This window comes from Pristis pectinata, chromosome 5 (genome assembly GCF_009764475.1).
Source record: "Pristis pectinata isolate sPriPec2 chromosome 5, sPriPec2.1.pri, whole genome shotgun sequence".
In the NCBI taxonomy this organism is placed as follows: domain Eukaryota; kingdom Metazoa; phylum Chordata; class Chondrichthyes; order Rhinopristiformes; family Pristidae; genus Pristis; species Pristis pectinata.
The window spans coordinates 36175963-36203004 of NC_067409.1; the positions used below are offsets into that span (position 1 = coordinate 36175963).

At 38.2% G+C, this 27042-nt stretch overlaps 1 protein-coding gene across 1 annotated transcript in view; it reads left to right on the forward strand.

Annotated features, from left to right (window-relative positions):
• LOC127570538 (cilia- and flagella-associated protein 69-like) overlaps positions 1–23282 on the forward strand; it is a 71173-nt gene extending 47891 nt beyond the window's left edge. The window contains exons 20-25 of the mRNA XM_052016191.1: positions 10462–10599; positions 11022–11098; positions 12083–12280; positions 16930–17016; positions 18354–18458; positions 23109–23282. Coding sequence (XP_051872151.1) covers positions 10462–10599; positions 11022–11098; positions 12083–12280; positions 16930–17016; positions 18354–18458; positions 23109–23282 — 779 coding nt within the window. The remainder of the gene's footprint in view (positions 1–10461; positions 10600–11021; positions 11099–12082; positions 12281–16929; positions 17017–18353; positions 18459–23108) is intronic.
• Positions 23283–27042: the final 3760 nt, after the last annotated feature.

Below are 27042 nucleotides of genomic sequence, written 5' to 3' on the forward strand. Positions count from 1 at the left end.
ACAGTCAAGATAAGTGACAAGGATTGTTGTTTTGGTACCCACGAAGGTGACCACAGATTTAACTGAAAATTCCAAGCTGTCTCAGGGAATTGGTCTAATTAGTCAATTATCAGAGCACCAATCCATTGTAAAGTTGACAGTGCCTAGTTTGCTAGAATGCATGTTCATCACTTTTCATGTACTCAATAGTATAAAATAGACCTTACTTTTTGTATTGTTTTCCACTAAATGAACATTCCGTGCAGCTTCCAGGTGGCTGTCCAAGCTGTCTTTAATATTTTGGTCTTCACATACTATTTAATTAATGCTTCATTTAATTATTGTTCTTCTGTCAATGATTTCATAAGATTTGTGATCACATACAGAAAATTGTCTTTTAATTTAATTTTGGGATTTGAGCAGGTACCGCTGATTCTGAGAAGCTGATGATTGAGCCACCTTCTTGAACCATTGTGGTCCTTCTGTTGAAGGTACTCCCACAATGTTGTAGAGAAAGGAACGGAGTTAATGTTTCAGGTTGAAGACCTTCATCCAAACTGCAAAAGAGATAAAATAAGTTAATTTTACATTTAGAGAAAGTTGGAGGTAGGGTGGATGGGGGAATGGATAGGACAGAGGGAATATCTCTGATAGTGTGAGCCCTGGATTGCTACAGGGATAAACTCTTGATAAAGTCATCTAGTTGATAGGTTAATGAGGATAATTAGAAAGAGAGCAGATAAACAAAGGAATGTAAAAGTTGTGAAATGAAGGCAATTACAGAAACAAAGCACCATCAAAAGAATATAAAAGCTGCAAAATGCAGAGCTTTAGAAAATACATAGGAAAGAGCTGAAGATAGTTGCACCAAAGACACTTCCTTGAGGGACCCCTGCAGTGATGTTGTGGAGCCACATCATTTTGCTTTGTACAAGTTATGACTCAAAGCATTGAAGTGTTTTCATCTTAATACCCACAAATTACAGTTTTGCCAGTGCACAATGCCACACTTGGTCAAGTATTACCTTCATGTCAAGGGCAATCACTCTGAGAATAAAGTGATGGACTGTAATTAGCCAATTGGATTTGTTCTGATTTTTTTTGTGTGAACGTGAAATACCTAGGAAATTTCCACATTGTTTAGTAAATGACTACTTTGTAGCTGTACTAGATCAGAGGTATTTTTCAACTGCATGTCTTCAGTATTACAGCCATGATGTTGTCTGGTTCCATAGTCTTTGCTGTATTCAATTCACTCAGCTTTTCTTAGAGTCATAGAGTTATACAGCATGGAAACAGGCCCTTCAGTCCAACTCGTCCATGCCAGCTAAAGGTGCCTTTCTGAGCTAGTCCCATTTGCCTGAATTTGGCCCATATCCCTCTAAGTCTTTCCTATCGATGAACCAGTCAAAATGTCTTTCAAATGTTGTAATTCTACTTGCCTCTACCACTTCCTCTGACAGCCTGTTCCGTATACCTACGACCCTCTGTGTGAAAAAGTTTCCCCTCAAGTCCCCTTTAAAGCTTTCCCCTCTCACTTCAAGTTTTAGACTCACCTACCCTGGGAAAAAGACTGTGACCTTTGTCTATACCCCTCATGAATTTATATATGTCTATAGGGTTTCCTCCGCCTCCTTTACTTCAGGGAAAACAGTTCCAGTCTCTCCTTATAACTCAAACCCTCCAGTCCCAGCAACATCCTTGTGAAATTTTTCTGCACCCTCTCTTGCTTCATCACAGCATTCCTTTAGAATAGAACTGCACACAATATTCCAGGTGCAGTAACAGCAACATTTTATACAGTGTTAACATGGAGTCCTAACTCTTGTATTCAGTGCCCCGTCTGATAAAGGCAAGCATGCCATATGCCTTCTTCACCACCTTGTCTACCTGTGTCGCCACTCTCAGGGAATCATGTACTTTTACCTGAGGCCTCTGTGTTTTACAACACTCCCTAGGCCCTGTCATTCACTGTATACTGTATGTCCTGCCCTGGTTTAACTTCCCAAAATGCATCACTTCTGTACTTTTCTGAGTTAAATTCCATCTTCCATTTCTATGCCCACTTTCCCAGTTGATATAGATCCTTAGACAACCTTCTTTAATGTCCACCACATCAAAAAATGTTGATGTCATCTGCAAAATCTACTTATCATGCCACTTACATTCTCATCCAAATCATTAAAATATATGACAAACAACAGGGCACCCAGCACAGATCCCTGCAGCACACCACTGTTCATAAGCCCCCAATCCAAAAAACAACTCTCCACTACCACCCTCTGACTCCTTCCACTGACAATTTTTTAAGTAATTGGCTAGTTCACCCTGGATCCCATGTGATCTCGCCTTCTACACCAGCCTACCATTGTCAAAGGCCTTACTAAACTCCATGTAGACAACATTTACCACCCATCCTTGTCAATCTAAAAACTCAATCACATTTGTGGGACACATTTCCCATGCACAAAGCCATGCTGAGTATTCCTAATCTGTCCTTGCCTTTCCAAATGCAGATAGATCCTCCCTCTCAGAATCTCCTGCAGTAACTTTCCCACCACTGTTGTTAGGCTCACTGGCCTGTAGTTCCCTGGCCTTGCAGCCCTTCTTAAATAAAGGCACAACATTAGCTACCCTCTGGTCTTCCGGTACTTCACCAGTAGTTAAGGAAGATACAAAAATCCCTGCCACAGCCACAGAAATTTTCTTCCCTTGCTTCACACAACACTTAGTCAGGTCCCAGGGAATTATCCACCTTTATGTGCCTCAAGACTGCCAACACCTCCTCTTTCATATTGCCAATGTGTTTCAGACATCATTTTCTCTTCCCTGAAATCCCTACCCTCCATGACCTACTCCATAGTAAATACAGACAAGAAGTATTAATTTAAGATCTCAACCATCTCCCGTGGACCACACTGATCCTAAGGGGATCTATTCTCTCCCCCTAGTTACCCTTTTACTATTAATATACTTAAAGAATCTCTTAGGATTCTCCTTTACCTTATCTGCAAGGATATCTCATGTCCCCTTTTTGTCCTCCTGATTTCCTTCTTAGGTTTACTCCTACATACCTTATACTCCTCAAGGGATTCACTTGCTCAGCTACCTATACCTGAAATATGCCTCCTTTTTTCTTTACCAGACCCTCAATATTCCTCTTGCCAGGGTCCTTTAATCCTGATCCAGATGAAGTGAATCAAATTGGCTGAAGATTGGTGTGTGAGATGGTGGAGATCTCAGGAGAAAGCCAAGATAGATCATTCTCTTGGCACATCTGTCAAATGCTTTAGTATTCACATGGTGGAATTTAAATTTGGGTCCCTAGATTGCTAGTGCAGACTTCTGGATTATTAGTCCAATAGTTTAACCACTGCACTACCCCCATGCTATGCCATGGCTGTAGCTTTGGTAATAGTGACATGACACCTTCATTTTATGCTAGAAACTACAAGCAATATTTGAAAGAGAGGAAGACTGAACTAATGGCTGCTCAGTTACCAAGGACTCTGTGTTAAAAGATCATGAACCATGATAGAAGACCAATAAATGAATAGCATTCTATTATAGTATATTCTCTTCAAAATTATAATGGAATCAACCACTCTCAATAACGTCAACTACTGACATAATAAGAACATAAGAAATAGGAGCAAGAGTAGGCCATCTGGCCCATCGAGCCTGCTCCGCCATTCAATAAGATCATGGCTGATCTGGCCATGGACTCAGGAAACAAAGATGTGTCCTTGGGCAGATGAGGACCTGGTTGATGTTCATCAAAGGTCTTGGTAATATTTTGTATAAGTTTACCTTGTGCTGCTGCATTGCCAAAAGGGAAGATTCAGCGATAACTATTTTAAAACAATTGAGACTGAATGTCAGCTGAGCCTATGATGCAGCAAGAGTCATGATGCAGCAAGACTCTTCATAATATTTAGAGCCATAAAGTTGTACAGCACAGAAATGGGCCCATCAGCCCACCGTGCCAATCTTTTTGCTCATCTGCACTGATCCCACTTGCCTGTTTTATGTCCGTATCCTTCTACATCTTGTCTATTTAAGAGCCTGTCCAAATATCTCAAGTGCAACCTCCTCTGGCAGCAAGTTCCAAATATCAAACACACTCTGTGTTTAAAAAAAAGACTTTCCCTGCAAATTGTCTTTGAAGCTCCTCCCTCTACTCCTATTTGACTTACCAAAATCCACCACTTCACACTTGTTAGTCTGCATTTGGCTCATATCCCTCTAAGCCCTCTAAGTTCCATCTGTCAACTTTCCATCTGATCCACACCCTGCTGTAGCCTTAGACAACTTTGCTGGTGATCAACAACACCACCAATTTTTGTTTCATCCACAATTTTTTAAATCATACCTCATACATTCACATCCAAGTTGTTAATATATCACAAACAACAAAGGTCCCGGCATCAATCCCTATGGTACACCAAAGGTCACTGAGTTCCAATAAGAAAAGCATCCTTCCACCGCTACCCTCTGTCTCCTATCACCAAACCAATTTTGGATCCAGTTAGCCAGCTCACCTTGGATTCTCTTTACCTTCGGGTCCAGCCTACCACGTTAGACCTCGTCAAATACCTTACAAATACCATTCCCTCAATGTCAGCAAAACAAAAGAGCTGGTCATTGACTTCAGGAAAGGGGGTGGTGTATATGCACCTGTCCACATCAATGGTGCTGAGGTCAAGAGGGTCAAGAGCTTTAAGTTCCTAGGAGGGAACATCACCAATAGCCTGTCCTGGTCCAACCACGTAGACGCCACGGCCAAGAAAGCTCACCAGCGTCTCGACTTCCTGAGGAGGCTAAAGAAATTTGGCATGTCCCCTGAGACACTCACCAACTTTTATCCATGCACCATAGAAAACATCCTATCTGGATGCATCACAACTTGGTATGCCAACTGCTGTGCCTGGAACCGCAAGAAACTGCAGAGAGTTGTGGATACAACCCAGCACATCACGGAAACCAGCCTTCCCCTCCATGGACTCTGTCTATACCGCTCACTGCCTTAGTGAAGCAGCCCACATAATCAAAGACCCCACCCACCTGGGTCATTCTCTCTTCTCCCCTCTCCCATCAGGCAGAAGACACAGGAGCCCGAGGGCACATACCACCAGGCTCAAGGACAGCTTCTATCCCACTGTTATAAGACTATTGAACAGTTCCCTTATATGACGAGATGGACTCTTGACCTCTCAATCTACCTTGTAATGACCTTGCACCTTATTGTCCACCTGCACTGCACTTCCTCTGTAGCTGTGACACTTTACTCTGTATTCTGTTGTTTTTACCCTGTACTACTTCAGTGCACTGTGTAATGAATTGATCTGTACGAACGGTATGCAAGACAGGTTTTTCACTGTACCTCAGTACAAGTGACAATAATAAACCAATACCAAATACCAATACTAAAGTCTATGTAGACAACACCAACTACTCTGTCTTTATCAACCTCACTAGTTACCTCTCAAAAATCACAATCATATTAGGCAGGATAGGATTCTTCCAGTCTTCTGGCGCCTCACTTGTAGTTAACAAAGATGCAAAAATCTCCATCAGGACCCCAGCTTCTCCCTTGCTTCTCATCACAACCCAGGATAGATCTCATCTGGCCCTGGGAATTTATCAACCCTTAAGCATCCCATGACACCTCCCCCTCCTTAATACTAACCTACTCTAGAGTATCATTGTACCCCTGCCTGAACTCATTATCTTCCATTTCTTTCTCCTTGGTGAATACAGATGAGAAGAATTTATTTAGGACCTCACACATATTACCTGGTTCCACACACAGATTATCCCTTTGGTCCCTAAGGTGACATAATCTTTCCCTGACTACCCTTGTCCCTGATACATGTATAGAATGGCTTCTCCTTAATCTCACTTCCCAAGGATATTTCATGGTGCCTTTTTCCCCTCCTAATTTTTTTCTTAAATTCTCTCCTACTAACAATCAATTCTACCTCAGTTTTCATAAGTACTAATTAAATGCCCTTTGTTCCACCCATCATGCTCCCCCACCTTTTCGGTACCTAGACTAACTTGTTTCTCTCTTTCTCAGTTCCCAGACCTGCAGCATTAGCTGTTTCTCTTTTTACAGATTCTGCCAGACCTGAGTTTTTCCAGCATTTTCCGTTTTTATTTCATAAGATTAAATGGCTGAGCAAGCATTAGCACTGAAATTTAATGGGAACAGCATATCCAAATATTTAAAAACCTTCAGTTTTGAAAGCAAATGAATTACAGAATAGAATCATTGTTTAGCGTGCTGCCAGATTCAAAAATGTTTAATTCATTCACCTTGTAAAGAAGTATTAACTCTATTGGCTTGAAATTCATCGCTAGTCATTAACAATAAATACCATATGGTAGTAGCAATGCATTGCACATTGCTTCCAAAATTCAGCCCAAAAGTCAATGGAACTGCATTTTGGCAGTGGAGTGAAACACAACTGTTTTTTCTCTTGTAAATTTGATGTGAAATAATTATGCCAAAATGAAAGTAATAGGCCAGAACCTCTTTAAAGCTGCTCCATCTGTTATGTTATCTAATGCACAAAAATCTAATTATTTGCAACAATTAGATGAATTCAATTAACTTTCCTTTAATCTGTCTCTTCCCATTTGCACCATGGTATAAAATATATTTTTTTACATTTTCAGCCAGAGATTTGCTACTGTGTAGCTTGGTTTTAAAGCCTCAGATGTGAAGTTCTTATGTCAATCTTAGACTAAAGGATATCAAAATGAGCTTGCTTTTTTCGTAGTATTTTTTAAATTTCCATTTAGTTTCAGATGTCTTTCAAGCATAAAGAAGTATTCCCATTTTGTGTCACGTTATCATGTCCTCAGGACACTCCAAACCAATAATTTACTTTTTCAAAAACAAATCAAAGTACGTAGATTTTGATAATGTGTTATCATGGCCTCTGGGGATCTGAAAGTGCTCCACAATTAAAGAATTTACATTTTAACTGTTATTAATGTTATTATGTAGATAAAATTTAAACCAATTTGTGCACAGCAAGGTCCAATTTACAACAACTGTATCTAGAAGAATTTTTGCCAGAGTATTGGGAAAACTACTATCATTTTTTAAAAGAATACCAAAACAACAAATGTTCACTTGCAAGGGTAAAGAAGGGCTCAATTTAATCTCATTCAGAATATATTGACGATATAATCACGCAGTCCTGCCCCAAACTGTCAAATATCTTGGATAGGCCTTGAACTTGTATCTTTCCGACTTTTATCAGGAATTTCAAGTTAGCTATGGTCTAGAATGCATCTTACAATCCATTTTTTTGGATACTGAAGAGCCAAACTTTTGGTCTAGAGTTCAACAGAAATACTAAATAAAATGATTCAGTCCATTAGCAAAAAGTTCAACCACTTCTTTCTTGCACAGTTGTAATGGGTATAATGTAATATTCAAGAATTATTCTACATTTATATTTGACAAACCCACCACTTAAATGTCAGCTGCCAAAAGTATTTTCCAGCTTTGCTTTATCCATTGTTATTAATCACAAAGGTCCTACTGGTTTTGACAGTGATTGTTTTCTCAAAGCTACCTAATCCACATTTTAAACAACCGTCTTTTTGTCATTTAAATATTTTATGTCAAATAAATAGTGATAAGAGTTTTAGAACAAAAAAATGGACCCTTTGGCCCACCACATCCATGACGACATTTTTGCCCATTTACACTAATCCCATTGGCCTACATTAGGTTCATATCATACTATGCCTTGAGTATTTAAATACCTGCCTAAATGTCTCTTAGATGTAGTGATTGTATGAGACTCCACCACATTCTCTGTTAGGAAGTTCCAGATATCAACCACTGTCTGTGTAAATAAAGAATCCTCTCAAATCTCCTTTAAAACTCCTTTGTCTCACCTTAAACCAATGCTCTCTTGATTTAGATACCACTACCATAGGGAAAAGATTCTATCCAAACTATCTGTGCCTTTTATACTTTTATATATCTCTGTCAGGTCACCCCTCAACCTACTTCACTCCAGGGAAAACAATCCCAGCCTACCCACTTTCTCTCCATAACTAAAGTGCTACAACCCAGGCAACATCCTGGTGAATCTCCTCTGCACTTTTACCAGTGGAACTATATCCTTCCTTTAGTGTGGTGACCAGAACTGCACACAATTCTCCACGTGGTTATTCCTGAAAAGCTGGTGTTATTATCATCATTGTATATATAATCTGATGAATGCAGTGTCCCTGAAAAATGATACTAATTTACTTTCATAAATATAGTCTCAGCCAAATTAATTGTTCCAATATTCTGTCCTTGTGGCATCAGATAGCAACTGCTGGATCAGTTTGCTTCTTTGTAACCAACTAATTATCTTCACTGTAAAAGGAATTGCCATCTCCAAAGTGAGGATTACACCTCATGTTTTGGTATTCACTGAACTCTGAGATCCACTCAATCAGGAATGTTCTTATTTTCCATGAAATATTTGCAGGTTAAGCGCTTATCACAGTCAGATGCTAGAATTACCTTCCAAAACACAACAGTTTTGTTCTCTATAATTGCAAAACCTAAGGAATTCCAGCTTCAGTTTGCATTTCTCTATTATGTATGCCTTTTATGTTTACAGTCCTAAAATTCTTGATGTTCCACCCATGTTGTGCAGCCTGATATGGGCTCTTCTGTAGACCCACATTTGCTCTGGCTTAAATGTTTGAACTTTCTAATCCAAAAGGAAAGTGAAGCATTTCACTTTCCAGGGAAGTCATTCTACCTGTAGACAAAAAAGGATCTAATTATTTCACACATTAATTCCTCGCTCTGAAGGTTTACAGGCTTAGAGTCATGGAGCAATACAACACAGATACAGGCCCTTTGGCCCAACCAGTCCATGCCAACCATGGTGCCCATCCAGCTAGTCCCAGTTTCCTGCATTCGGCCCATATCCCTCTAAGCCCCACCCCTACATGTGCCTATCCAAGTGCTTCTTAAATTATACTATTGTACCTGCCTCACCCCTTCCTCTGGGAGCTCATTCCGTATACTCACCACCCTCTGCATGTAAAAGTTGCCCCTCAGGTGCCTTTCAAATCTTTCCCCTCTCACCTTAAACCTATGGCCCTAGTTTTGGACTTTCCCTAACCTGGGGAAAAGACTGTTGCCATCTACCTTATTTGTGCCTCTCATAATTTTAAACACTTCTATAAGGTTGCCCTTCATTCTCCTACACTCCATGGAATAAAGACCTAGCCTGGCCAACCTCTCCCTATAACTCAGGCCTTCTACTCGTGGCAACATCCTCATAAATCTTCTCTGCACTCTTTCCAGTCTAACCACATCTTTTCTATAATAGGGCGACCAAAACTGTACACAGTACTCCAAGTGCGCCCTCAGTAATGACTGCAGCATGACATCCCAGCTCCTATACTCAATGCCCTAACTGATGAAGGCTAGCATGCTAAGCGCCTTTTTTACCACCCTGTCTACCTGTGATGCTACTTTCAACAAGCTATGCACTTGTACTCCTTGGTGCCTCTGTTACATTTCACTCCCAAGTGCCCTACCATTCATAGTATACCATAAGTCCTACACTGGTTTGACTTTCCAAAATGCATCACTTCACACTTAACTGTATTGAAATCCATTTGCCACTCCTTGGCCCACTTCCCTAACTGACCTTCTTCATTTTCAACAACACCTCCTAATTTCTGGCTTCTTAAAAGCCAGAAGGTCAGTGTTAGGTAACAGATACCTTTTGAAGAGCATAAAATTTGGAAATCTTGGTTTAGCTTGGAAGCTCCCCAAACATGTCCTTTGATGTAGGAAAATGGGCAGCAGGTCTGCTCAGTCTCTTTGCCACTGGAAACGGATTGTACTAAATCAAAAAAATGATTTTTTTTTCCATTTTGCAAACTTCAAAGTGGAAATTCCCTGGGTTTCTGTCCTCACCCCAACTGAAATTAAGTGATCTGCATGTTTATGGTAGCAACCAAACTCTCAAGTTATTGATTTTTCAAGGTGTTTTTGTATGTTATTTTCATGAAGAAAGAATCACTGCTGGGCATGACAATGCCTTTACAAGAACAGTCAGCAACTAATTTGCAAAAGATTATATGAATGAAATTAATATGATAGTTCAGTAAGCAAGAAAATGTTTAAGTGAGAGGCGCTACCCCCATGAAATAATAATGTTGCTTCTATAAAACAATTACATTTTTGTTAGGGGGGGTAGAGAAGAAGAGAAGCTAACTTTGCTCACATTGGCTTAGGTAATTCCCAAAATACCCCTAATTAGCTCCTATACTTGTAAACCATCCAAACTAAAACTGAGGACAGGAGTCATAAATGTAACATGTAATTTTACTCTTAATGTCATTATTCAATTGTATTGTTTAATGTACATGCCACATATATGATGTATTTTTGGGAAAATGCATTTATGTTTCAAACTGTGCTTTTAACCAATTTAGATGCCAAGAAACCCCTAACTGGGATTATCCAGGAAGAATATGGAATAACCACATTCCCAGCCAATTACATAAGTCTGGCAGTGACTGACGTTTCTGAAAATCCAAGGGTGAAGATTTATGCCATTTTCTGTAAATTAGGTAAGAAGCCAGTCAGCCTATTACAAATTTATTAAGCTTTCCATATAAGTAAAAATAAACTGATATTTGAAAAAATCCAAATCGCAAATTATCATCAATATATAACTGCAATCTGTTCATTAACAAACTAGTTTATGCAATGTGCATTATGTGAAGGCTATCTTGCAAAAAACTAAGATCCAGAATTTGTTGTGATAGTGGACTAATTTAAAATTTAGCAGAGTTGTCCAGATTCAATATTACATTATCCATTATGTTTATAGGATTAATATTAATAATACCTTGCATTGGGATACTGCCTTTAATACAGAAAAATGTCCGGGGTGTTTTGTTATAGAAAGAGCATTAGTCAAAGTATAATCATGCCTCAAAGAACTATCAGTTTAGAAATAATTTGTAATTTTGCAATCATGTTTCAAAAGGTTTTGAAGATCTTCCTGGATTATCCTCACATGATTATGTCACACTTGCCATTGTACACCATTACTTAGATTTGAAGGTAAGTTCTTTTCAGAGATACTGAAAATCTACTGAAGAGAAATATACAACAAAGAAGTATTATGATTGATGCAAATAAAGGGTTTTGAAATGATATTAGACAGGATCTGGGTTGTTAAAGTAATGGGATTCCAAAAGGTTTCTGTATTTCATTAGTGTTAGAGAGCAAAATTGTTTTGGAGTTTCACCTGTCGGTCATATTCATTGTAATGCCAAAAAACTGTGATGGGTTCTTCAGTAATTTCCCAATAGGTCATGAGGTTGTGCTGCATGCCAGAAATGCATCTTGCAACATTACCCATTAGACTCATTGATAGTGACCAACGTTTCTGGAAGGAATTTTCGATGAAAGCAATGGTTAGGCTAAATGTGTAAATTGGACAGCAATTTCCAATTACTTCAGATTCACAGTTAATTAGCTACTTGTGATTCATCATTCCTCCATAAGCATCCTGAAAATAATCTCTCACTGTCAAGCTCTTCATTCCAATGTACTGAACTACATGAAGTTCTGTCATACATCTTAGATTTGGAACAAACATTCCAGAAGAGATTGGTACTTGAAATTACAACGACTCCTCTCTTTTCTCAGACCGCAGGTGCTGGCTACAATTCTGCTGTTACAGGTCTTTTCTTTCTTTCCTTGTCCAATTATCACATCTTTTGCCTTGGATCATCATCTCCTTTTGTCATTATCTTTTTTTCTCCAATCTTTACCCTGGTTTTTCACTTTTTTTTGCAATTCTAAAGAGAGGGCTTTAATCTGAAATGAAAACCTGCTGAAATATATCCTAGCCTGTTAAGTGTTTTCAATATTTTATGTTTATTTTCAGGTTTCCAATGTCCATAGTATTTAGCTTTTGTGTAACCATTTGAAAGCTTGATTTATTATAAAGTAGTAAGAATATGACCTGCCTTCATGGCTAAGGAGTGATTATGTAATATTAAGTATTTTTGTTAAAGAAATGCATACATTTAATAACAGGTGGGAAGCGTATGGATGGAAATTGAAAAGGAACTTAAACAGGAAGCCATCCATCCTGTTACTAGAGACATGGAGGGGCTGCATACTATAACAAAGCATTATGAGGATGTTAGCAGACAGGTGGCACTGTACCAAACTGAAATACTTGAAAACAAGCGAAAACATGAACTACTGGATGAACAGAGAATGTATGCCAAGGTAAGGTATGGATTTATGGAGTTAAGGGGTGCATGTAAAAATATTGGTCGGTCGGTTTGAGTAATTTTTGATAAATATTTGTTTAAATTTCCTTGCCAGTTTGATAAGAGAAATATTATTTCCCAATTGAAGAGAATGATTTCTGCTAAGGCAATTAGATATGAAATGTGGAAAGCATATTATTCCATTTCAGTACTCCATGATGGTCTTGTGTGTGCCACATAGTGCTCTGGTTATCCTTAAGTTGTTCCTCCACCAAATGTGCATGAACTCCATTATGAAATGGAGTTTGATGTACTGTAAGTGCACCTATAATGAACTTTATCCCATAATCATAAAATGTCCTTAACTAGTCCAAAGTGGTATTAACTGATCATTTTTTAATCATTTTTTTGGGGATCTTGGCATTGTTAGCAGACCTTATTACCTATCCTAATTGCTCTTGAGAAAATAATGGTGCATTTCCATCAGAGAAGGTACTCCCACAGTTCTATTTGGGAGGGAATTGCAGAATTTAGATTCAGCATTGGTGAAGAAATGGCAATATTTTTCCAAGTCAGACTGGTGTGCAGCTTGGGTGAGAACTCTTGTGTTTCCACGTGCCTGAAGCCTTTGTCCTCTTTGGTAGTAGTTTATGAGGTTGGGACGTGCCATTAGGTAACATAGGCAAGTAATTGCAGTGCATTTTGTAGATGGTACACACTGCAGTCATTGGGAAGGAATGAATATTTAGGTTGGGAGTTGGGATACCAATCAAGTGGGCTGATTTATCCTGAATGGTGTGAGATCCTTGGGTGTTTTTGCAGCAGCACTCATCCAAGCAAGTGAAGAGTATTAGATGACACTACTGAAGTGCATTATAAATGGTAGAGAGGCCTTGGGATGTTAGGAGGTGATTAACTGCCTTCAGGAGGGAGACCAAACCCCTGATCAACTCTTGTAGCCACAGTATTTATGTGGATAGTCCATTTGGGTTTCTTGCCAATGGCGATGGATCATCCAGTTGGCATTTCAGGTGAACATGATTATGAATACTTTAGCTTTATTTGCAGTAGTCACATGCAGGGCCTTACTACAGTTCTGAATAGAGATGTTCTTGAAGCCTCTTCTCATTGGCCTCTTTCTCCTATTAGTAGCTTAATTATCCACCGTAATTGATAACTAGATGTTGCAAGGCTGCAGAGCTTTGAATTGTTGATTCTAAGATTGTTTATCAAAACCTATTGCATGTTATTTTTGCTGTTTAGCATGCATGTTGCTCAGCGTTGCACCTTCCCATGTGACAACTCATTTTTAGGTGTGCCTGGTGGTGTTTTTCACATGGCCTTCTGAACTCTTTATTGATGTTATGGTTTGATAGTAACCAGAGCCTCAGCATAATCAGAAATGCTGAGTCATGAGATTACGGATTGTGGTGGTGTATATGAATGCTGCTGCTGACGAGCCACAGTGCTTCAAGGATGCCGAGGGATCCTGTTGAATCCCACTTGTGGAGGAATTAATTAAATGGGAATTGCTTGAATTTTGATTTTTGAGGCCAGCTTTATGAAAATTGGAAAAAGGTCTTAAAGATGCAGTTTCCCTGCATCTGTACTTCCAGACTGAACAACTGCAAAACACTATATGGTTATCTCAGACTTTTTAATTTTTTTCTTCCAAGATCATGACTGAAATCTGTTGCTGAAGTATGGAGAAAGGAATTTGGCTCAGTGCAAAAGAAATGATGACTCATGTCCAAGTGAAGATAACATGTAACTTGGAGGTGATGGTGTTCCAAAGCACTTACTGCTCATCCACGGTGCTCTAAATGGTAGAAGTTAGTTTTTAGGAAGTGCTGTTTGAGACAGGTTAGCAAGCTGCTACAATGCATCCTTCAGATTATGTAGCAACAGTACATCAGTCACAGAACAGGTGTTTAACTGGTGGGTGAGAATCCTGGATGTTATCCAGTGTTGTATTATCTTGGAGAATGTACAGCATTTTAAATAATGATGCAACTGAAGTAGTCTTCTTTACCTGTACCTCTGCAGCTTATTCTCTCTCACACATGCCCATTATTTCCCTTTGATTGGTAAATTGGTAAATTGGTTTATTATTGTCATATGTACTGAGGTACAATGGAAAAACTTTGCTTTGCATGCCATCCTAACAGATCATTTCATTACAACAGTGCATTGAGGTAGTACAAGGGAAAACAATAACAGAATGCAGAATACAGTGTTCCAGTTACGGAGAAAGTGCAGTGCAGGCAGACAATAAGGTGCAAAGCCATAACGAGGTAGATTGTGAGGTTAAGAGTCCATTTTATCGTACTAGGGGACTGTTCAATAGTCTTATAACAGCAGGATAGAAGCTGTCCTTGAGCCTGGTGGTACATGCTTTCAGGCTTTCGTATCTTCTGCACAATGGGAGGGGGAAGAAGAGAGAATGTCCAGGGTGGGTGGGGTTTTTGATTATGTTGGCTGCTTTACCAAGGCAGTGAGAAGTGTAGACATGGAGGGGAGGCTGGTTTCCGTGATGTGCTAACCAAAGGGTAGTTTGCTGTAGCCAATTAATTACCATGTCTTTGGGCTGTGGGAGGAAACTGGGGCACCCAAAGGAAACTCACATGGTCACAGAGAGGACATGCAAACTCCAAATAGACAGCACCTGAGGGCAAGATTGATCCCAGGTCCCTGAAACTTGGAGGCACGTCACCCATGGTCAGAAATATAGCATTAACTGCGATAGCACCGTGCTGCTCCACCATGCCTCTAGTAGCCATGGTGCTCGTGTTTGACTTAAGTTGCTTATCAGTTTTAGCAGTCCAGGATCCAGGATGTTCATGGTGGGTGGCATGATGATGGTAATGTCATAAAGTCATAATGTCAAACAGTATGGAAACAAGCCCTTCAGCCCATGTCCATGCCGGCCATCAAGTACCCGTCTATATTAAACCCATTGTCCAGAACTCAGCCTGTAGCCTTTTATGCTATGATGTATCAAGTGCGCATCTAAGTATTTTTAAATGTTGTTATAGGAGAATTGATTGGTTTGGTATCAGAAATTGCTGTTGCATGATAGTTGCCCATTGTGAATGTAGGTTAACAAAGTTTATGTTTTCGTATGTTGCCAATGTCATACAAAATGCTTACAGCCCTAATCTACTTTGAGACTAATTGAGTGCCAGCTTTGCTACAATTATTAACTGCAAAATTCTTGGAACAACATTTGTAATATCCACCAGGCTATCTGTTCATTTGGAGAAAAACAGAATAGAGAAGATGCAACAATTTTAGCATGCCAATGCTTTGGCAATACCATTTGAAAGTTTTCAGACTCATTTCAAATATCAAAGTGGATTGATTGATTCCTGTAAAAAAAAGTTTAGCTGATTACAGGATGAGGAAGGATTTTTTGGTTAGTTTCATGGGCAGTCCCTTGATTTGAGGATGATCTCTACCACATACTTACTTATGGGTCCTGAGATAATTCAGGGGTTCAGTCCTGGAACTACAGACCTAACTGCAGAAAATACAGACATTTCTGCATAGGTCAGCTGTTTGCTTGTAGGGTTCTTTCCCTTTTTCCCCTTCTCTCCCTCTTTTTAGCATTAAGGGCAGAAAACGGCTGACAGTGGGTTACTACCTGATGGAAGCTGTGGCACTGTTTAGGACAATTCATGGCTTTGTCCTCCCACCTTGTGGTGTCTATATCCATTTTCTTGAGAATTTTCATTGTGTCTTTCTAGTATTTCCTTTGACTGTCTTAGGATTTCTGACCACGGATGAGCTGGTAGTTGAGAGTTTGGTTTAGGAGACAGGAATCTTGCATCCTCACACAATGTCCAGTCAGTTATTTGTGATGGATCATGTGCAGTTTGTGGTAAGTGATCTCTGAAATGGCAGGGAGTAAACAACTGGTTTTGTCGTAGATGAAAGATTAAGGTCGAGATCGGCTTTGATTAACCAAACTGATCCAGGATTGAACCTGAGTTATCTGATGATCCATAAGTAAATATGTGATAGAGATCATCCTTAGATCAAAGGATGAATCAGACAATGTTTTTTGATTAACTCTTAGGAAATATGATGCTGGGAAGAATCTTTTACTTGTGCTTTATCCATTCATTCGATCCTTACATTTTATGACAAGTAAGCCCAGTAGAGGTGTGAATTTTAGTATTCATATTAGTTCAATTGCACAATGGTTACATCCAGAGTAAAACTCCATCTTCAGTATCCCTACAGTGATCTTAAAAGAGCATCTCAACACTGTGATGCCTTTTCTATTACAAGTTATTTGAGCCTCATTTGAGTACACATGACAATTTGGTGCTCAGTCTTTAAGAAATTTCATATTGGAGAGTGATGAAATTTACATAGGGCATGAAATGCCCATGAAACAATCGGTGGAACAGATTTCCATACTTTCATTCTGGGCTGAAATTACCTTGCCCTTGGATCAGTATTCCAACCCATTGCTTTACCTTGTACTTAAGTCTCTTTGTACTTTTACAATTAATCTAACAGCTACTGATGTCTCACAGAGAGAATTTTTTTCAACAAAACACAATATTGTAAATAGTAATAGGACCATATGAACAAATAGAATTCCTCATCTTTTCAGTTCCTATTTTTCTGGTTCTATTTAACTTTTGTTTTTAAAAGATACAACACAACTTCAAACAAAGAGAATTATCCATGAAATCATGGGATGAGTATGTGGCTAGGACATCAGACTATGAAATATTGAAGGCAAGTATTGTTTTATTTAGTAAGTAAAATCATAATACATTTAAAAGTTGACCCTCATTTGGATTGTTTGTTCATTATTCTATTAACTGAATTATCTCAAAGTTAGAAACTCAAACATGCACTTGGTTGCTTTAATTCTTCAGCATCTTAAAACTGTGGAATTTACCTCACTGTGTATCACCCTGAATCTATTGTTTTCAGTTTTTTAATATATTAGCTTGTAATTACTTTGTTACTGATTTGTCTTATTTACTTAAAGGGGAAATTACATGACATACTACATTGGTAGTATTTGGATTTAGAGACTGTGCAAAAGTGTATAAAGTGCAAATTCTTTAGTTTATTCTCCCCACAACAATTCCACTTGTGATCAAAATCAACATTGTTTGTATCCTGCATCATGAACCATAAGACTATAAGGACCAGGAGTAGGCCATTCAGCCCTCCAAGCCTACTCTGCCATTTAATAAGATCATGGCTGATCCAACTTTCTTCAAATCCACTGCCTGCCCTTTCCCAATAGCTCTTGATTCCCTTACTGATTAGAAATCTATCTACTTCGGCCTTAAATATACCCAAGGACTCTTCTTCCTCAGATCTCTGGGGCAAGGAGAGAAGTTCTTCCTCATCTCATTCTCAAATGGACACCCTCTTATTCTGAGACCATGGCCTCTGGTTCTGGTTTCTTCCATAAGAGGTAACGTTCCAACACCATTACCCTGCCTAGCCTTCTCAAGGATCTTAAACATTTCAATAAGATTGCTCCTCATTCTTCTAGAGTCCAACGAGTGGACGCACAATGTGTTTAACATTTCCTAATAGGACAATTCCTCCTTCCTAGAATCATCCTGGTGAACCTTCTCTGCTTACAATGAAATAATACTTTTCCTTAAATAGGGGAATCAAATTTATTTACAATACTTTAGATATGATCTCATTAGTGTCTTGTACAGTTGCAGTATGACTTCCCTACTTTTATATTCCAATTCATTTGAAATAAAGGCCAGCGTTCCATTTGCCTTACCTATTGCCTGCTGCCCTTGTATGCTAGCTTCCTTTGTTTCATGGTGTTGCAGTTTTCTGCAATTTTTTTCTATTTCAATTATATTCTTTTCTTTCGCTTTTCCTTCAAAGATGAATGATTTAATATTTTCTCACATTATCCTCCATATGCCAACCTTTTACCCAATTTTTGCCCATTTGTACTTCAATTTTAAAGAAATCTTGTATAACAAATTATTTATTGATACAATAATTAATTACATTTGAAAGAAGAATTCTGCTATGCCTTATAAGTTCTACCAAATAACATTTTAGATTATTCTTTCTGATTTTAGGAAGCTAAAAAACTTCAGGAACAGGCCATCAAATCTTCCAGGGTCACGGAAAAAGAACATGGTTTCATTTTCCACCAGCCAGAAATTGCAGGTTTACAAACAACGGTAAGTAGTTACCACATAAGAAAGCTCATTGATCTGAAACATTAACTCTGTTTCTCTCTTCACAGACATTGCCAATGTGGTAAGTTTTTTCAGCATTCTCTGCTCTCATACACTAACAATTATTAGCAGTTTTCAATTTAAGTTCTAAGTAATAATTAAGTACTGCATTATGCATCACTGTTCATTAATTCTAATGGGGAGGCATGGAGGGAGTGAAGATATCTTCTAGTGAGATGTGCCTGAATAATGGCCATTGACTACTTGTTAAAAAAACTGTGTTTTTGTATCATATTTCCTTCTGTCTCATTTTCTGATCATGTTTTGTACTGGCCCACCAGTTTGTAGTTAAGCACATTAAAATCATTCATACAATGACTGTTTCAAATTAATCCAAAATCCTGTTGTTTATGTTCATATAGTAAATCACTTTCATCCACTGATATAAAATAGGTCTGCAGCTCCCAGAATATGTATTTTGTTAAACTACATTTAAAGAAAGCTGTTGTGAGGTTTGAACCTTTCCAGTGAACTTTTCCTTGACTTCTTAAAATAAAATCATGCTTCCATGGAGTTGGTCTGGCACCTTTTTGCCAAGTGTTTTGGCACTTCCATGATTCAGTATGTCCACAATTCCAGTGTTGGGTTTCACAATGGTATTCCCTTTTACTTACTTTTATTTCAATGAAAATGAAGTGGAATATTAGAAGGATGCCAAGGTGCATCAAAGACAGACAGTTAGTATCCTCTTACCTTGATTTCTATTACAGGTACATCCACAGCTAATAAAAAAACAGACAGTTATGTGTAGCATTATGGCATTCTCTGTCGTTAACATGCACCATGCACCCTCAGTTGTAATAGTCAACTGCAAATTCTTTTCCAGTGGCCTGAGATGAGGAATTCAGTCCATTAAGTCAATGCCAGCTCTGAGAGCAATCCTATCAATCCCACTCCACCACTTATTTCCTTGTAACCTGATCCCTTTTACAATCCCATTAACACCACATCCCACCCCTTATTTGCATGTGACCTCCTACACTAGAGGTAATTTACAATAAGCAATTAATTTAGTAGCAGGCATATCTTTGGCATGTGGAGGGAAACTAGAGCACCCAGTGAAAACCCACACAGTCACTTTATGGTGCAAACACCATAAAGACAGCACCAGAGGTCTAAATCGAACCTGGGTCTTTGGACCTGTGAGACAGCTGCATTACCTGCAGCACCACTTTGCCTTGCTTTGAATTCCCCTGAATACATGAAATTCTTATGAGAATATGCCCTAGACTTTCCTCAAGGCAAGCCTTCTCATTACTACTGAAATGTAATCCACCTCTGCTTCTCTAGATGTCAAACAGAAGGTTAGTTTGTTGTGCCATTCCATCATCAGAACATGTCAACAGAAGTATGCTATTTGTTCTTTGTGTCTTTCCTCCAGTTTTACTTCAATTCCATTTGCCTCACTGTGATCTATATCTTTCTACTCATATTTAACAAAATTCTAAGCATCACAATCTTGAATTCACTTTGTTTGGGGAGCAAGAATTCCCAATCTCCCTACCATTTATGTGGAAAATCTGCCTCTTGATTCCATGCCTAACTGACTTTATTTCAAGATTAAAACAGGCTTTTAAATTGGTAAATTGGTAAATACAGGCAGACAATAAGGTGCAAGGCCATAACGAGGTAGATTGTGAGGTCAAGAGTCCATTTTATTGTACTAGGGGACCGTTCAATAGTCTTATAACAGCAAGATAGAAGCTGTCCTTGAGCCTGGTGTTACTTGCTTTCAGGCTTTTGTATCTTCTGCCCAAATGGAGGAGGGAGAAGAGAGAATGTCCGGGGTGGGTGGGGTCTTTGATTATGTTGGCTGCTTTACTGAGTCAACAAGAAATGTAGACAGAGTCTATGGAGGGAAGGCTGGTTTCCGTGATGTGCTGAGCTGTGTCCAAAACTCTCTGCAGTTTCTTGCAGCCTTGGGCAGAGCAGTTGCCATACCAAGCCATTCTTTCTGGTCCTGTACTGGTTCTTCAGAGCAAATAGAGTAAATGTGGAGAGATCATCAAATGCCCTTATAATTTTGAATACCTAAATTAAAGTACTTCTCAACCTGCTAAACTTGCAGCTATTCCTCAGTTTAACTCTTCCAGTGAATCTAAACAATACCCCAGTACTAGGCTGGACCTTTCTATGAAATTTCAATAGTTTTTGTGCTGTACTGCTAGCATTTACTCTGTATAAGCATTTGGAAATTACTGATGCCCACATGAATGTGGAAATACCAAACTTGCTGGCTAAGCTTCACTTGCACTTTCCCGCCTGCCCTTGACATTGGAACGTAGCAGTGGAACACAATCTTTCTGAATTTACAGAAAATGTGCAGTAAAGAACCTGCCTTTACATTTTAATATAGAGGACCAGATGTGAATAAGGCATGTATAAGGTAGTTAACAATTTTTGAATTAATTGAGTTTTCTTTAATGTTTTTAATTGTTTAAAAGTGATTTTATTTTTTTAATTTAATACATTTTACATTTTAATTGTTTCATTGATCTTTTTGAATACCTAGTACATTTAGAAGCTATCAAAGTCTTTGGCCATCTGGAACAGTGGCTTTGCTGCCAAAGTGTATTCTCGTCTGTTCTGTCTCATCCACAATGTTTGAGGCAACATTGTTTAGGATTGCAATGGCCCTTAACAGCAGGTTGATATTGGGAACTTCACAACAGGAAAGTCTGTTGTTATTAAGTACTTCAGCTTGCTATCCTTCTACTGTTCCACTTCATCTTCCTCTAAAAGGGAATACCATTGCGAAACCCAACACTGGAGTTGTGGATATACCGAACCATGGAAGTTCCACAACATTTGGCAAAGTACAGCCAACTTCCTGGAAGCAGACCTTTTTTTTAAGCAAATCAGGAAAAGTTCCTAGGGAAGGTCTAATTTTGACTGATCACCTATGCACTTTCCTTTCCTGCCTGCCTTCTGACTATCTTTCCTTTTCTTATACTTCTACACAATGCTCACTGAAGCTGGTAGATGGTCATTGACTAAGGCTGAGGAAGCTGCAGGTAATCTGAAGCCTTGGTTTCAGATTGAACAAGCAACAGAAAGGGGACTATTGCAATACAGCATGAACACTGTGATCTTGAGAAAGTACAGCAGATTTGTGCTCCACATAGCTCCTGTTGCTTCCCCAAAACAGAACATCAGCAGTCCCTGTCATGTGCTGCAGAATGGCTTGCTAGAGTGTCATAACATCCTTAAAGCCGCCTCAAACTCAGGAATCCATGATTTCTGTAGACTGACCTTCCATGGGCATATTTAAGTAACCTGAATCTTAAAAGCAGAGGAGAGGATATGGTGGCAGTCAAGTGGAACTGAGAAGGAAAATTAACTTTGAGCACACAACCATTTTCAATGATCTCTGATCCTTTGCTGGCTATGTTCTTTGTGGACACTGACCTCAGAATGACCTGATTGTGACTTAAACTTAAGAATGGCAATATCCGCCACCAGACTATTGTTCTAGTATGCTATTCTATGTACTTTCTCTCACAGGAGAGAGGAAAGTGTGTTAATAAGTATGTTGCATTGTGTCTACATGCATTCTCTGCCATTGTTGAAAGCTGGATATTTGTGTAAGAAGTGCCATGTGTGTCTGTGCTGGAGTGTGTGCTAAAGCATATTAATTTTAGTTTGGAGTGTTGATTGATAGGTTGTTTTTTACTTTTTGGGATCTGGATGTTGCTGGCTGGACCAGCATTTATTGCTCATCCATAATTGCCCTTCAGAAGTTGGAGGTGAGTTGATACTTTGAACTGCTGTAGTACTTCTGGTGAAAGTGGTCCCACATTGCTATTGGGTAAGCATTCCAGAATTTAGACTGAATGACAATGAAGGGCCAGTGATATATTTCCAATCAGGTTGGTGTGCAATGTGGAGGGGTACCTGCAGGTGACAGTTTTCCCATGTGCCTGCTGCCCTTGTCTTTACTGGTGGTAGGGGCCACTAGATCAGCAGATGCTGTCAGAGTAACCTAGGTAAGTAAATGCATTTTAAAGATGTTACACATGTAGCCACGCTGCACCAATTGTAGAGAGAATGAATGTTTAGGGGTGGTTGATGGTGTGCCAATCAAAAGGGTTGGTTAGCCTGTTCTCCCAAATGGTGGTCTTTTGATTCTTTTTCAAATGAAATGGCAGAACCCTTTGCTCATTGCACAGCTATTACAGTTCGGAAAAAGTGTCCATAATTGAATAGCTAAGCTGTCTGTTCTTTTCATGAATACCATCAAACCTGCTGAATATTTTAGGAATTCCCTATATTTTTTATATAAAAGATATCAAATAAATATAAAAAATTGACATGAAGCCATTCATAGCTGTTTTAAGAAATATATAGAATCATATCCAAAGGGTGAATTTACCATGCATAGTTTGAAAATCCTCATAGAACTTTTGTTGAATCTATTTAAAGAAATGTAATCACATGTTTTATTTCATTCAGTCTTTGTATGTATAGTATCTGTAACATGTGCACCATTGGGTGGTTTTACTGAAGTTTAGTTTTATTAATAATCAAGCTTTATCATCAGCAGAGTACAGTAGGAGTTCAGTGATGAACATATGTGTTTTACTTTTGCATCAGGGTTTCTGGGGTCGTTTGGTCGCAATAGAAAGTACACCACCACAGTTTTTAGAAGATTCATTATCCTCTATAGCTCTTCAAGAAAAGAGTGCTTCCATAAGAGATGGAGTGCTGAAAAATGGGAATGCTGCAAAGGATATGAAGAATAAGACATGTTCTATTCCTGTAAAATGAGTGCAAAATATCAATTGTAATAAATCAATTCAGGGCATAGTTTGTAGATTTCATTGTATTTGACTTTTAGTTAAATATAAAAAAGAAAAACTTCTGAACATAATATTGTTTTTGGATAACTACAGTCATTTATATACATTTGCTTAGAGTATAAGTGAATTATAAAATAGGGAAAGATTAAAATGAAAGAAATGTGAATTGAAAGGAAATGGATAACTTAGTAGTCATACAACATCTATAGTAAGAACATATCAACTTTATATACTGGTTCTGTTGAAAAGCCTATATCTGAAACAAGAACTTGGCTGAACGGTTCACTGATTCAAGTATATTCAGTTTTTGTTTTATAAGGAGGGTGAATTAATTTAAATTCTATTTAATGCCAGGCTCTTTTGGGATGTTTGGAATCAGATGATCAAAAGACTAAATTTCACCCAATTCTAGTAATATGCCATGATTCTACAATATTGTAACCATGTTTTTGAACTATGTTTTTAATGAGGGGTCCAGAACGCGCTGTCTGACAGAGTGGTAGAAGCAGAAACTACTTGGAAGAGCACATGATGCACTGTAACCTACAAAAATACAAAGTGGAGTTGGGAAGATATCTTGGCCTCTTCTGTGACTTCTCTGATTCTATTTTTCCTTTAAAACATGGCTTTTAAGAGAGAATCAGTAAATATCTTTAATGTAAAACAAATGGAAAAATGTTGGCCCAGAAATTCCATGGTGATGTGCTGTGTGTTTCAGCAAATTACAATTGAGAAAGGCTTTTCCTGGAGCAAAAGCCAATATCAACCATTTCCAAGTTGTTTTCACATCACTCTGGGAATTTGACAAGGCATTTCCCAGTTTGAGTTGTGTTTTCATCTCTGGTGTGACTTCCATGTCAGACACATATCAGATGTCAATCCCTGAGGAAGTGTTGCCAGGAAAATTAAACCATGTTCCTCTAAGGTATCCTTGGACAATTAGGCTTTATTAATGCAATAACAGGGTGAGATTACACTAAGATAAATTCCATTACTTACCTTCTTTCATTTGGATCCCCCACTCACAGATTTCACCCCAATCTCCTGACTCCCCACTCGCTGTCCCCAACAAGGCCCTGATCTCTGGTCAGCATAATACCTGTTCCCTTACCTCTAGATCCCAATGAAGTTCTCAATAAACAATAACATTCTGTTAGCTTTCCTCAATATGCATGTGGCTCAGCAAGCAGAGGCATTTGGGTGAATAGGACTTAGCTTGGACACAATTAGCAGAGTTTTAGATGACCTCAAAATTATGGAAAGTAGTATCAAAAATGCCAGTCAGGAGTGCATTGAAATAATCAAATCTGGAGGTAACAAGGTTATGGATGATGACTTCAGGAGAAAAGGAGCTGTGGATGGGGTGAAGTTGGGCAATTGTACAGAAGCGGAAATAGGTAGCCTCATTGATGACACAGATATGAGGTCCAATTTCAACATGGGCTAATATGGCACCAGGTTTGTGAACAATTTCCTTTTTTTGAGACAGTTACCAAGGCATTAGTGGCCAGAGAAAAGAGTTTATGATATGGATCGAAACAATGATTTCTGTCTTCCCAGTGTTTAGTTGGAGGAAATTTCATTAATCCAGTAATGGATGTTGAATAAACAACCTGGTAATTTAGAGATAGGTGAGGGTATTATTCCTGCAGAATATGTATTTTTGGATGATGATTCCAAGAGGCAGCAAGTAGATGAGAAATAGGAGGAGACCAAGGATGAATTTCTGGAGGACACCAGAGATAACATTGTGGATGATGGAAGTAAAGCCGTTACTGTTGATGTTTTGTCCCTCACTGGATTGATAAAAATAGAACCATGGAGAACTGTTCCACAATATCTAAAAACTGCAGGTGGGTAGAGAAGGACAAAGAGGACATATATAAAATAATATTCAAATCAGTTTGAATCATTTAATTTTACTGTTCTTGAAAGGTAGGCAATGGCAGATTTATTTTTATAGCCTATAATTTTCATTTGCTCACAGTAACGTAATCAAAGATTTTCAGTCACATCTGATTTGTCACCTCTCTTTAAATTGATTAAAATTATAAAATCTTTCAAATATATGATTCTAAATGTTTGCAAATTTAAGATAACTAATTAACAAAATTATAGGTTATACAAACAATCATCCTGATTCTTTTATTCACTAAATTATTTTCATTCTGATAACACTTATTTTAACAAAAAGAAAATTACAACATAATCACCAATATGACGTTTATCAATAACACAAGAAATTGAATCTTCCATATGGCATGTACATAAAATTAATTTCTTATGATAATCAGTAGGTGCTGCTAATTAAGTCTTTCCTGAATGGTATTTTGCATGCATTTTGTACAGGGTAGAAATAAACATGTTCATTACCCAAAGGTGACTACTGTGCAATTATATTCACATTTTGGGCTCATACCAGATAGCAATTTTGTTCATATTATTGAGCCTGTCATAGTCAATAGATATAAACTTATGATGAAAATGCAGTGTAAAACTGCTAAAAAAAAAATTATATGGAACTATAGAATGAGGGAAGGGCCATTATTTTTTTCCATAACCTCCCCTGTTAAGAAGGAATCTTTCTAAGAGATATCCTCCATTGTATCATCCTTAAAAGTAAAGAACACACTGGCTATCATAACACTGTCCTCAACATGACTTCAATGGTAGTCAGTGGAAGTTTGTATAATTACATTACCGTGAAGAGAAGGCTTGAGAAATCTTCACTTCTCAGTTTGTCATTTCTCTAAGCTATCCTTTATTCCAAGATTCTTTCACTCAAAATCAATGTCACTGTCAAAATCTAAATCCATTGCTCTCAGTAACTCCTTTCCCAATTTCTTCAAAAACTTTTGATTAGCCTACAGGTTTTCATTTCTTAGTTACCTCTTATTTACCATTTATCCATACCCCCTTACCAGAATTATTTGTTAGAACAAGATTAGTTTTTATTTACTCATGTACAACATTCTACTACACCTCTTCAGCACAAAATACATGTCATGAATGGATGAACATATCCCTTAGCTTGTCAACAAACCGAAGCCATCCATTTTTTAAGTTCTTGATGACATCTACATACCTCTAGTTGTGATGAAAGTTTAGCAACCTGAAACGTTAACTGTGCTTCTGTCTCCACAGATGCTGCCTGGCCTGTTAGGTATTTACAGCATTTTCTACTCTTATTCCAATATAATCTTTTCTCCCCACAATCCACTGTCTCCCACTGTCCCTTCTGACTTTGTAATGTTCTTTAACCTTGTTTGATCTATTTTAAAGTTTCTTGGCCATATGAAAAGTTAACTGGAAATGCAAAATTGTTCACACACATCTTAAATTTCTTTAATTATTGTACAAGCTGATTTCCAGCATGTCTCATCATATTCACTAATCTCTGTAGACATTTTTTTTATTAAAAATCATATAGAATGCACATGCAGTTTCCCAGTAATGAACTGGAAACAATGCAGATTTTCTTCAGAGGTTTACAGAATCCAAAATCATAATTCTAGACCATACCAAGAAGTCTGATACCAGTTCCAATATAACTTCTATTGTGTAAAATTAAATTTTAAAACTACCATATGGTTTGACGTTAAAAGTTTAATATGTGGAAAGAGATTACATGGTACTGCACATTTGCTTGTGAATGCTGCTTATATGATGCTTTGTGGCTGTGATGCCGCTGCAAATAAGTTTTTCATTGCATCTGTGCATATGACAAT